This window comes from Meles meles, chromosome 5 (genome assembly GCF_922984935.1).
Source record: "Meles meles chromosome 5, mMelMel3.1 paternal haplotype, whole genome shotgun sequence".
NCBI classification, from domain to species: domain Eukaryota; kingdom Metazoa; phylum Chordata; class Mammalia; order Carnivora; family Mustelidae; genus Meles; species Meles meles.
Window position 1 is genome coordinate 17156761 of NC_060070.1, and position 13459 is coordinate 17170219.

The following is a 13459-nucleotide window of genomic DNA, read 5'->3' on the forward strand; positions in this document are numbered from 1 at the left end:
GTATCAGGAACAGGCTTTGAATATATACAGTGCTCCAAGGATTCTCCCCAGAACTCTAATAAATGGCACGGATCCATCCTTCTGTCATTAAAAGAAATTCCTTTGAGAGTGGGGGTGAAGGAGCTAAGAAGTCAAGATTATCTGCATAGGAAGGCAATAAATTTATTTTACTGGCTGTCTCTTATCCTGGACAAAATTATACAGTGGTAAACAACACATGCTGAAAAGTGAAAAGTAGAGAAGACTGACAAGATGTTCCCTCCACAGAGAAAGTTAGTTCCTGTTCCTATACTTTCTTTGAAAGAAAATGAAGGTGCCTAAACCACTGGGAACATTTTTTGTTCAGAAAATAATTCTTAAATCCATACTAAAATCACTTCTCATTGTTTAATTTGGAAAGTGCGAGCTAACTGAAATGTTTTTAGAAGCTCTTACCTTTTTTTTTAACATCTTAATTTTATTTTATTTTTCTCAGTGTTCCCAGATTCATTGTTTATGCACCACACCCAGTGCTCCATGCAATACATGCCCTCCTTAATACCTTAAGAAAATCCCCATAAAAGCCAAAGCCTCAAAGGCCCATCCCAAATCATTAACATTTCCGTTGGGACCCGCCTTTAAAATCATATGACCCTTCTATGGATCCTATGATCCCTCTCTAGACTTGGAGTTTTGGAGCTGATTATCTCCTACCTGTGGAAGGAGACAGACTATGGAAATAGCTTCCTATCTCTTCCCCATTGGGTCCATCCTCTTTGTCTTTCTAAAATGCAAATCTGATTATTTACAAAGAAAATCCTTCAGTGGCTGTGCACCGCCTGCAGTGATCTCCCACCAGAGGCGGAATCTTCCTCTAGACTGAATGTATGGGAAATGGGAGCCTATCAGCATCACCTCAAGGATTTTTCAACACCCCCCCCCACACACACACACACGTGTAAGACATCATCACCTTCCCTCTCTCAAGTCCTTCCAGCCACCACATCCATATATCCCATCTGGTGAAAATCACTGCCATGCTGGCTCAGCGATGGGCATTCTTTGTCTCCCTCCCCTACACTAAAGCAGGAAAAAGCCTAAGGAGCCCCCACTGCAGAATAAAGTCCCAATTCCTCAACACGGCATACAAAGTCCCCTTTAACATCCTCCTGGCTTTCCATTCCAGTCTCATCTTCAACCACTCCCCATTTCGTGCTCTCTGGGCCAACCACACCAATCTGGGTAAATTCTTGAGCAAGACCTGGTTTTTCAGACTTGCATTTCGTTCTGCTGTTCCATTTACCCAGAATAAATTTCTCCCCTTACACAGTAATGATTTTCCATTTAACCTTTAAGAAGCCATCCATAACTCTATCTTCAGCCAGAGCCCATTCCTGGATTCTAGGACCAATCGGGTGTTAGACAAAATATCCGAGCTCCTGGACTCACCTCCCCCTACTTATTCCACCTAAAGCTGGCCACATCTCAGCTATCCATAACGCCATTCTTCCGGCTGACTTCTCACCTCAAAATTCAAGTCTTCGTTACAACCTGTGAGGGCACGTACGATCAGATCTCGCTTCCCACCATCCTCCCCTCTCCCGCTCCACTCCAGCCACACTGGCCTCCTGTCCCTGAAACACACCGAACACCTACTGAAAAAAGTTGGATGAATGGTAACGTAACTAAAGAGGAGGCCGGAATCCAAGCCAGCAAGAGAATAGGGTTGTCATCAACAGCAACAAGTCGGTTTGCTCTGCGGAGCTGCAACCAGGCTCAGGAATTGGCAGCAGGTACCTCTGACGGGGAACGCAGCTGGAAAGTGGGGCCGCGGCAGGCAGAGCGTACTCGGACTCCAGCCGAAGATGAGGTTTTGACTCCCTGGAGAGACCGAGAAGAGGGATTCTGGGTTAAAGACATAGCACCGCTGAGAGTGAACATGCTGTACTCAATCTAGCTCCCTTCCCCCATGACTTTGAGAGCATGAGCAGTCAGGCCTTTTAAGTACCTCCCTCTGCAGCCTCCCTCCACTGAGGTCGCCAGGGAAGACAATGAAGACTTTCTCTGGTTCCCGTTGCTCTGTGCAGGGGAAGACTCGGTAATATTTAGGAAGTCATGGAGCCGTGCCTTCACAATTCTGAGGAAAAGTGATTTCCAACCAACACTTGTTGGTTAGATCAAGTGAAGGAGAGAACAAACAGTTTCTTCAGCTATGCAGAGGGGCAACGTGTTTACTGCTCATGAATTCTTCGGAAATTGCAGGGAAGATATGTCCCACTAAAATGAGATATTAATCAAGAAAAAAGAAGCATGGGGATCAAGAAACAGAAGATTTGGCCAGCAAAAGGCATTGAGAATCCTCAGAATGATGGAGAAAGGAGATCTGAGGGCAACCAACATAGGAGGAGAGCTGATCCCAAGAACAAGAAGAACCACCTAATTACATAGAAATTGAACCGAGTGAAGAGATTCCCACGCATATTGGAAAAGTTTAAGGATACAATGAAATGGCCTGGCAACTAAGCAAATGAAAAAAAAAAAAAAAAGAAATAGTCCTCAACTTTGGGGAAACCAAAGTTCTACACGAAAGGAAGTAAGACGGTATTCTATGTTGCTAACCGGCGAATCCTGTTGACCGTAACTACAGCATGTAAATACGGAATACTGGTGTAACCGAAACTGTGGTTGCTGTGTTAGAAAGTTAGGGGTAGATGAAACAGGTGTGAAGAGAGGGGAGATGGACAAGAGAGCTAAATCTCTTCTTCCCTGGTAGGAAGATTTAGACTTTACCGCAAACAAGGACATCGTGGACACAACAGCCAAGGCAATCAGAAACTGGTTACTTTCGGAAAGCACGAGTGTAGAGTGAGAAAGGAGTGGCAGGAAATGTTTAAAAATATGAGCCTTTTAGATTTTTTCAATCGTGTATGTTTATAACTTAGGGAAAAAAATCCAAAACCACAAAAGAAACCCCTAAAACAAAGAGAGGGAAAGTATATAGCCAAGAAGAACAAGAAAGTCCTAATGCAACTTGGGCCTTTATGCTTCACATGATGTCTTGTTTAACAGAGCTTGAACCTATTAAAATAGAATGTTTAAAAATTAAATATTTAGACTATGTTGTGGACTGCATGATTTCTCAGTCATTTCCTGAGAAATGTCAGTAGCTGATTGGCGTTATAACGTAAAGCAGATATCTAGCTGAAACATTGCTTGAAAAGTATGTTATCTTTGCCAGTGAGCTAAATAAGCTGCAGAAACTGACCTCTTCTCAATATGGACATAAAGACCAGAGAATCTAGCAGACGGGCTTTGCCAACAGAAATGAAACAAGCGCAGGGATAAGCGCGGACGGGAAGTGGGAGAGAGCAAAGTTCCTTGCTGGAGACTGTCTCCCTCCTTGCAAATTTTGGACACTCAACCAGATCATCTCAAGTTCCTTTTTTAGCACTAAAGTTCAAGTTAGACGTTCACAAGTACCACCCTAACCCCTTTTATTTCCTGAATTAATAATCTATGTCATAGGGTACATGGCTGGCTCGGTCGGTTGAGTATCTGCCTTTGGCTCAGGTCATGATCCCAGAGTCTTGGGATCCGGCCCCACAAGTGGGCGCCCTGCTCAACAGGGAGTCTGCTTCTTCCTGTCCCCCTACCCCTCCCCATGCTCATGCTCTCTCTTTCTCTCTCTCTCTCAAATGAGATGGCATAGATGACCATATGTCCTAGTGTTTCCAGAACAGTCTTGGTTTATATCTGTTGTTTGTTCCTCCTTCAACTCTTAAAATTGCCTGGTGGGTAATAGGGAGGGCACGTACTGCATGGAGCACTGGGTGTGATGCCAAAACAATGAACACTGTTATGCTGTAAATAAACAAATAAAAAAAAATAAAATTTAAAAAAAATTGCCTGGTTTAGATGATAAATTATATGGTCCTTCTACCCATGATCATATCCATTTTAATCTTGTTTTATATTTCTAAAGAAAAACATAAATTAACTTTTTAACTTACAAATACAACATTTCACAACTTGTTTTGTCTGAAAAATTTGTGAAGAAATCTCGAACTCCTTTGTGGGTGGTTTGTGAACCAACTATTTTTTTAAAAAACAGAATAAATCATAATGTAAGTTTTTCTTTTAAAAAAACATTCAGTGGACATAACATTCTATTAAAACTATTAAACTTAGAATATTTGCTACTCTTTAAAATCCTGACTAAAGTATTTGTGGAAGAATTAATATCCGAGGTGATACAACAAATTTTAATTATTAAAACAGTACCAGAATAAGGTCTCCCACCTGAGTTTATCAATGGTCATAAGAATGTTGATCTCAAAAGAAAGTTCACAGCAGGTGATAAATCCATTGATCATCCATCATCATGGCTGGTTATAAGCTAATCAGTTACCAGCCAGGGAATATGCCCCTTCCACTGCACAGACAGGTTCTGTATGCTAATAATTCCCAGATTTTCTTTTTTCTTTAACTTTCAATTTTTTATTATGTTTTATTAGTCACCATACATCATTAGTTTTTGATAGTATTCCAAGATTCATTGTTACGTATAACACTCAGTGCTCCACGCAATACGTGCCCTCCTTAATACCCAAATTTTCTTTAAGGCTAGTACTAAGAGTCCTGCCAATCCCCCAAATAACAGGTTACATATTATTCAGTGAACTTGAAACACTCCTTTCGTAGTGAGCAGCGCTGAAACAGGTTCCATAATTGATTACTCAGTTTACAAGGGAGATTGAACATTGCTCAGCGCTGAAACAGGTTCCATAATTGATTACTCAGTTTACAAGGGAGATTGAACATTGCTCGGTTTTCTGGCAGATACAGAGACCTTAGTTTTATTCAAATATGCACTATCTCTGATATAAAACATGGCTCATCATAAAGAACCGTGATTCTTTTCAGCTTTTTTTTTTTTTTTCTTTTTCACTTCACCACTTAAGTTCCTGCCTGTGGAAATTTCTTTGTAAGTGAAATATGTGGTCCTATTAGGACGAAAACCTTACTTAATCAATTTCATTTCAGAGATGTATGATTACCCTATTTTTAAAATATCACTTAAAGAATGAACTCAAGTGTTAGACTGGAACATGGTGTGATGTGACTAATTTACAGTCAGCCCCGACCTAACCGAAACAAAAGGAAAAGCTGGATTTGGCGCTCACTTGTGCTTTTCATCCATATTAGAAGGTAGGCCTTGAGTTTTTGAATCTGAGATCAGGTTCACTTGGTAGCCTCAAAGAGCAATTTTCCCTTTTTTTTTTTTTCAAAATTTGCTTTTGATCATTTCAGACAATTCACCCTTTGGAATGAGAAAGAGAAGAGAGGAATGTTGAATGAGGTTAAGTAAACAGAGAATCTGTCACATAAAGCAAGTTTAAATCCCAGGAACAGCATCCATGCAAATGGCATGGACAACGGAAGCATTATTCTTTTTGAAAACATTATTCTTTTAAACACTGTGTAACGACATCCTCCCTAGAGATTTCCTCCATGAAAGAAGAAAAACTACTTCCTCAGAAGTCATCTTCTAGATGCCAAGTGTAATGAAGTCAAATCTTGTGTTTTCTTTATGTAAGAATGTTCAGAATTAGCACTGCAAAAATGTGTTCCTGAGGGTTTCTCCATATCCCTGTTTTTCGTTGCCTACTAATACTAGTTTTCACTCCATGAGTGAAAAGGGTAAGGAAAAATAAATGATTGCCATTATGACTTTAGACTTCCAAATCAGTGAATGTGTCCTTACTGTAAACTTTGAGCCAAGTATATTTTCTGTTTTCAAGGAAGAAATCTGCGAGACCTGTCTATGTAGAATGTAAGATAATTACTCTTAAGTTCCCTGTAAGTAGATCATTTTCTTGTGCTGAAATCTAACCTGTGGGACATGTTCCCAGCACTCTCTGCTCCTGCTACCACAGGAGAATTTGAATGACCACAACTATGGCAATTTCATGTTTTCAATTACTTGAATATCAGAAGTTGGCTTTTGTTTTCGATGCTTAAAAGATGTCTAGGCCACAAAAAGGTAAATAAACAGAGAAATTATTTCTTTCGATTCAAACACTAGTTTATAAATTTAATTAACTCATATCCAAAGAAAGACTTCTCTTCAAAGATTTCAAAGTTGTTGCATACGTGTTTAATGTAATGGAACAAAGAAGGAAGACACCACAGATAAATCATAATTATGTTTATTTAGCAAAATAAACTTAAAGTTTTCTATTTAAAAAAACATAAGAATCATATCCAAATTTTAGCTTCCCCATCTTCTTTGGTATTGAAATCAACATTTGGGATATAAAATATTTTATTTTGAAGTTGAGCCACTGGGTCTTACAACAGTTTTCCCTATAAGGAAAAGAGAAAATGAAGTTACCCGGAATTGTCTCATTGACTGAACCACCAGTGGATGCATTATGTGTGTGCACAGACCAACATCGCCAAGGAAATATTCATCACTGATATGCGTTTTTCTACTGAAAACATATTTAAAATTTTTAATGATTGTCTGCCATCATTTCATTGTGTTGTCTGAATAGGAATCCGATATGGAGATCCTGCTTTCTTTAACTAATGAACTACTCTCCAAGGAAGTTCACACCCCCACACCAGGACTTAATTCTTATTTTTCGACATGACTACCCCATTAATAAAAATTTTTTTCTGAATTTATCAGAATAGTGTGTTTCAGTCTTTTCCATAAAATAGTATCTGAAACTTGCAAATGACATTAAATTAATAAAACCAAAAACTATCTAAATCTTTTTCTTAAAACCAGATTTCTTGTTTCTCCTCAGGGTAATATCATAGGGACTGCTGAATTCGCCAAGGCAAATACTTCCAGAAACACCATGGAACAACCAAGCCGCTCTTACTGCTCTGATAAACCTTTGCCTTTCCAATTCTGATTTCTCCATATCCCTTCCTTCTTGTGTGAAAATACATTCCCCCTTAATTTGTTAAAAGGAATCTGAGATTAAAAAGTCCAATAACAAACTGCGGCAAGTTTTGTTTTTTGCATAGACTCTTGGGACCACAAAACGATCAAACAATGGCTGGCTTTGGTGCTAACACTGGGACTGGGAACAAGAAGAGTACAGCCACAATAAAATACAGCTGTCTATTAGGAGGACTGCGTAAAGGCATCTTTGGCCATGCAGGCTCTGGGCCCTCTGGAAATAAGTCAGTTGCATTGCCAGCATGACAAAGAAAATAGCAATGTTCAGGATCAGGAAGAGTCTGGTATAGGACGACGACAGCGACGGCGCCCTGCTGCGCGTCGTCGTCATCATCCGGGCCTGTCCAAAGCGGCCCTTCAGGGAGCCACCGCTTTTGTGTTTCTCATACGTCACGTCTGCAAAATCTAAAAGGTCTTTCATCTCTTCATCCTCGTCGATGGGCAGTTCTTTCTGTGCCAAAATCTGGGCTTTCCGGCGGATCTTTTTCTCGTTGACTTCGATCTGTGCAAAAATATCGGGGACGGCGTCCACAAATTTATAGCGTTTGCCTCCCCTCCGGTTCTTCTTGGACTTGCTCTGCAGCTGCTGCTGCTGCTGCTGCTGCTGCTGCTGCGAGATGGCAAAGATCCTGTCGATGGCCTCCTCCGTCTGCCTCTTGTCGGAGAACCTCAGCAGGCGCTCGGCGGTCTTCCGAAAGCCGGCGGTGTTGCGCACGCGGGACAGGATCTGCTTCTCCAGCAGCTGGAACACCGGCTTGAAGCGCTGCAGGTTCTGCTCCACCAGGGCGGCGTGGTCCCGCAGCTCGGGCACCGGCGCGCTCCGGACCGCGCAGCTCCGGTCGAACAGGATCTCCCGCCGGTCGGCAATGACCTGCGCGAAGGCGGACTGGCCCGTGCTCTCCCCGGTCCAGAGGTAGGCGGCGTAGGCGTGCCGGCTGGTGGCGACGAACACGTCCAGCTGCTGCGCGTCCCCGTGGATGCTGAAGCTCTGCACGTCCACCGACGGCCCGATGAACAGGTAAGCCGTCCTGGTGATGGGGCTCCGCAGGCGCACGGTGACGTTCACGTAGTTGGTGCCGTTGTAGGGGTAGCCGCGAGGGTACGTCACCGAAGCGAAGGTCGCCTTCTCGCTGTAGCCGGTGTCGTCCATCCAGTACATTTTGTAGAGCCCGTCCCGCTGCCGGATGAAAGCCCCGTGGACCCCGTCCACCACCGTCTCCTCGAAAGGAACGTCCACGTTGTGGAAGAAGCTCGCTGCGGTCTCCAGCGGGCTCCGCTCTCCCAGGTGGATCTGGTCCACCAGCAGCAGCAGCTGCGGATGCAGGAGGATCAGGTTCCTCTGGACGCTCTTGAGATCCAGCTGGGGGCTGTAGGCGCCCACTCCCTCCCCTCGGATGAAAACCACCCCGCTCTTCTCCACCGCGGCCACCACCCTCCCCTGACAGCTGGCTGCCGGGTCGTGCTTGTATTTAGACCACTTGGAGGAGCAGTCTTCCGTGACCTGACCCTCCCAGGGAGAGAAGCAGCTCTTGGCCGCAGCGGGCGAAAACATCAAGACGTTGTTGAAAAAGGTGTACTTTGGCCCGTAGAGAGCCTCCGTAATGAAGGGCACGCCATTGGGGGCAAAAGTAAATGAGTTTTGATCGGGATGTTCGTGCCCTGCGTTAAAGTTTCGCCATCCTTTGATCCAGTCTTTGTACTTGTTTCTGTGGACGATGTCATATATTGCACGGCCGCCGAGTTTTCCCGACTTGAAGGAAAGAAAGGACCTATTGATTTCTGCAGGTAGTGCACTTCCGTAGGTCACAACACCCCAGTCTTCAAAATAATGCAACGTGGGGGTGCCAAAATCCGGGGGAGGCACAGATTTCAAGCTGGCGTCATACCTGAAGGGATGAATTGTTCAAAATTAGATGGTTTTCCTGGTGGAAGTTAAAATAACCCATCAGAACTGGGGTGCCACTTTGTAGTGTGGCTGCAGGACAACAGCACAGATGGTACCCAGGGTGCTGGCAGTGTCCTCTGGAGGAGGGACATTTCTGGAAACACCCATGGATGAGCTTGCCTAGGGGAACACCCTTCGTGTTAGTGAAGGGGAGATGAGTCTATCTTCATAGCCTGGAACCTTGGGTCTGAGCCTGCTCATGGCTACCGGAACCTTCTTCACCGAACCATTTCAGAGCTGCCCTCCAAACCACCGGGGCTCACAGAATCACAATTCCAAATTTCTAGCCCAGGGACTCCTGTGGTGGAGAAGCCAGTGTTAGGATCAAGGCTCTAACAAGCCACAGTTGTAAGGAAGTACTGTTCAGTGACAACCAGTATTACTGAAAGTTTGTTAGAGTAATCTTCACCCTCTAAAAAAATAAATGTTAACAGAGTTGAACTTTAAGTATTAGATAAAATTTACTGCCTATATCGCATCTAAGAAGGTAAGTGGATGAAATTCAAGAAACTATTCATACTGGGAGATTTATAATTGTGGCTACCCCTGCTTACCAAGAGCCATGGGTTCTGTTTGAATCTGTAGATGAGATCATGGATTTTGGACCCAAAAAATGGCCTCTTATTTTTCTTATGACAAATACTTATTATCATATTAATATAAGAATTAACATTAAACTTCCGCAGTGATTGAGAACACAGGATTGTGAGTCAGAGAGGGACCCTGAAGGAATCATAAACGTGATGACTGAGATTAACATTTCTGATGGGTTTAGATGATTTCCTGCTCAAGGGAAGAAAGGCAGGCCTATACTATTAGCTCTTAGATACTTTTCTCTAAAATGAATTGATCACCTATGTTTAACCTTACTGGTGCCTGATTTTCGCTGTTTCGTCTTTTGTTCTAGAGTCTCAGGCCATCAGAGATCGTATGTTTACTTAGGTCTAGTTAATAATGTTGGTTTAATTATTGTAATTTAACAATTCCAGACACAAGATGAATTAACTGGCCACAGCTCTGTGATTTGGTCAGTCTGCATATTCCTATAAATGGCAGATTTTGAACCAAGTTAGACTTAGCATTAGTCTGACTCCTATAATCAGCTTTACAGAACTCTCCTGGTTGTTTATTTAGGGTAACTGAGATTACTACTAAATAATTACTACATACCCCTAAAAGGAGTCAGAAATGGTTGCATATTAATATGTTTACTTCATCTGTGACAATAGTTTTAAAAAATGTTGGTTAAATTGTAACTGGTTATAACTCTATTAATATTTTTTTTCTTAATTGTTTAAACTAAAAAAGAATAATGAAGGGGCGCCTGGGTGGCTCAGTGGGTTAAAGCCTCTGCCTTCCGCTCAGGTCATGATCTCAGGGTCCTGGGATTGAGCCCCGCATCGGGGTCCCTGCTTGGTGGGGAACCTGCTTCCTCCCCTCTCTCTGCCTACTTGTGTGTGATATGTCAGATAAATGAATAAAATCTAAAAAACAACAACAAAAAAGAATAATGAAGAGAAGCAAATCAAAACACAGAAGCATATTTTGGAATTGAATACACATTTCAATAGCTTGAAAAGACATCAAGGATTAATAATTAACCAGTTCCCTGTAATTTTTATTTTAATTTATTGGATGCCAACAATATACTTGGCAGTACTTTAAAAAGGAGATCTTGGCTTCTCTTTCTGGGCTTAAAAGATTAAGGCAGGAAAAATTACATGGTTCTTTTATTATCAAAGTGAAACTGTCAAATACTGTCAAACACTTTTAAACGGTTTTGGAAATTTAGTAACAACTTTGCTATTAGAAGATTATAATGCTCCCTTTACTAAAAGAAAACATTTTCCTACCTTTATCTCTTTGCTGTGATTGCCAGGGTAACCTAGTCTACATTTTGTGGTTTTTCTCTTTATAGGATTTCAAAAATGATGTAAATCAAAACATGACCATCTATGAAACAGTGGGAGCCCAGGACATCTCCAACACAGGAAAACCAAGAACTGCCAACAGTAATGAGACCCTACACGTAAGGGTATGTTTCTAGCAGAGCCTCCAAAGCTGCGACAGGAACCAAAGCTGAGCTGGTGGCGTACGGAGAAGGGGTTACAAAGTGCTTTACGTAATTTTTCTTTTTAAATGCAGAAATCTAGCACACGTTCGCCCTGGGTATCATTTATTTTTAAAGGCAGCCCACCATGCCCTACCAGAGAAATTCTGTGTGAAGAGTACACCAGCGCTGCCCTTTGGATGGTGTCCCTGGGCCTTCCGTCACTCGGTTCCTCCTGATCTGGTCAGCAAGCCAGTTGCCACTGCCGTTACGCATGACAAATTTATCCAGGAACACTAATTGGCTTTCTGGACCGTAAAACCAGTTGTAATTGGAGTCTGCAATAGCCACAGTTCTTTGAAACCCTGGGGAGAGAAGTTTGACAGAATGAAGAGATATTTAAAACTGCACGCTCCACTGAAGACCTAAACAATGATTTCCAGTCCTGGCTGCAAATTAGAATCGACTGTCTACCTTGAATTAGAAAAACCCAAAAGCATGATATCCACGTTAAGGAGACCCAAACCGGTTAATGAGACCTCTGACCTGACCTCTTTCACAAACCTTGTGTGCAAGTTTGTATTTGCTGGGTGGCAACTTATCACCGGAAATGGAAGTGCCACAATTCTTTTTTTTTTTTTTTACCATTTTATTTATTTTTTCAGCGTAACAGTATTCATTGTTTTTGCACAACACCCAGTGCTCCATGCAAAACGTGCCCTCCCTATTACCCACCACCTGTTCCCCCAACCTCCCACCCCTGACCCTTCAAAACCCTCAGGTTGTTTTTCAGAGTCCATAGTCTCTTATGGTTCGCCTAGTGCCACAATTCTTAATGCTTCTGTATGCTGCCCACCTTCCTCATTTTCCAGTGTCCATGCTATGTGACATCATAACTGCAGGGACGCAGAGGTTCTCCTCTGGAGCACGGTAAGTTCCTGAACCTGGACTGAGCTCTAGCTGTCTTACCAACTATCCCGTATTCTACACCAAGATGACGACATAAGGTGCTTCAGTTTGGCATCCAATAAAGTAGAAGTTATAAGGCTCTAGGGAGACACTGCATTTCTATAGGAAGAAACTTTTTCTTAAATATTTTATTTATGTGACAGAGAGAAAGAGAGACAGAGCAGAAGCAGGGGGAACGGGAAGGAGAAGCAGGCTCCCTGCTGGGCAAGGAACGCCATGTGGGGCTCGATCCCAGGACCCTGGGATCATGACCGGAGCCGAAGGCAGACCCTTAACTGAGCCACCCAGGTGCCCCCATAGCGGAAGAAAACTTAATTCCCAAAGAAGATCCTGCTAATATATACTGCTGCAAGCTAAAGAAAATGCGAAGGTCCTGCAGGAATAGGTCAGTGAAACAAAAGCAGGTAAGACTGGATATGCTCCAGTTGTTCTTGAAAAAGAATAGGAGACAGCTCTGAGCCAGACAGGCATAATCATTACTAGAACAGCCACTGAGGAAAGAAAGAAAAAGAGAAAGGTTGTTAAGAACAGACTGACTTTTAACACACAATCCCTTCTTAAATGATACCATGACCATATTTACATAATTTACAGCTAATGCTTTTCCTCTGCCAGTTTAGTAAATGCTATTCCAAGTAAATCTTACGATAAAATGCGATTTCCTGAATCTTCTAGTCATCTGTGAATTCCCTGAAAGCAGATATGTTTTATTTCTCTTTGAATCCCCTATCTGGAACAGTGCCTGGCACACAGATGTTCAGTAACGTTTTGTTGGATTAATTGACAGAAATACATGAATCCTCCTCGCAGAGGTGTTCCTTCTGTCCTTTCCAGGTCCGAATGCAGTCACAGACACAGCTCACAGCCCTGATGTGGCTGGCTGTTAGATCTCAGATCAAATGACAAAGCACTGAGACCTCTTCCAGGTCCCTGGCCTTCGAGGGCCTTTATCAAGATAAGCTACAAAACAAGCCTCTCCTGCATATCTAAGAATCAGCAATAAAACAATGGGGTTCTGAAAGTTAATTCTCAACTAAACTTTAAGAAGCTTATCATTCTTTTGCTCTCCAGTATTTTTTGGATACTAATCAAATAATGGAGATTCTATTCAGGCCATGGGTACACAACCCGAGCAAAAAGATTTAAAGACTGGATTCTTTAGTGTAGGTCTAGAATCACCATCTAAAAATTACATTTCACTGGGGGGGGGAGGGGATCCCCATCCTTTTTTTCTTTTTCCTTTTCATATTTTCGTTTAAATTCTAGTTAGTTAACCTACAGTGCAATACTGATTTCAGGAACAGAATTCAGTGGTGCATCACTTACAAACAACACCCAGAGCTCATCACAGCAAATGCCTCCTTAATACTCATCCCCTCCCCAGCCCAGCCCCCACCTATTTCCCTCCACCAACCCTCAGTTTGTTCTCTGTCTTTAAGAGTCTTTTATGGCTTGCTTCCCTCTCTTTTTTCTCCCCTCCCCCTATCCATATGTTCACCTGTTTTGTTTCTTAAATTCCACATATGAATGAAATATATTT

The 13459-nt window shown here is 42.5% G+C and overlaps 1 protein-coding gene across 2 annotated transcripts in view; it reads right to left on the reverse strand.

Moving 5' to 3' along the window:
• Positions 1 to 6178: 6178 nt before the first annotated feature.
• DSE (dermatan sulfate epimerase) overlaps positions 6179 to 13459 on the reverse strand; it is an 87159-nt gene continuing 79878 nt past the window's right edge. The window contains exons 5-6 of one of the 2 annotated variants that reach the window (XM_046006722.1): positions 11108 to 11315; positions 6179 to 8841 (exon numbers count right to left, since the gene is read on the reverse strand). In XM_046006722.1, coding sequence (XP_045862678.1) covers positions 7065 to 8841; positions 11108 to 11315 — 1985 coding nt within the window. In that variant the 3' untranslated portion in view covers positions 6179 to 7064. The remainder of the gene's footprint in view (positions 8842 to 11107; positions 11316 to 13459) is intronic. The other variant, XM_046006723.1, reaches the window with a different exon arrangement.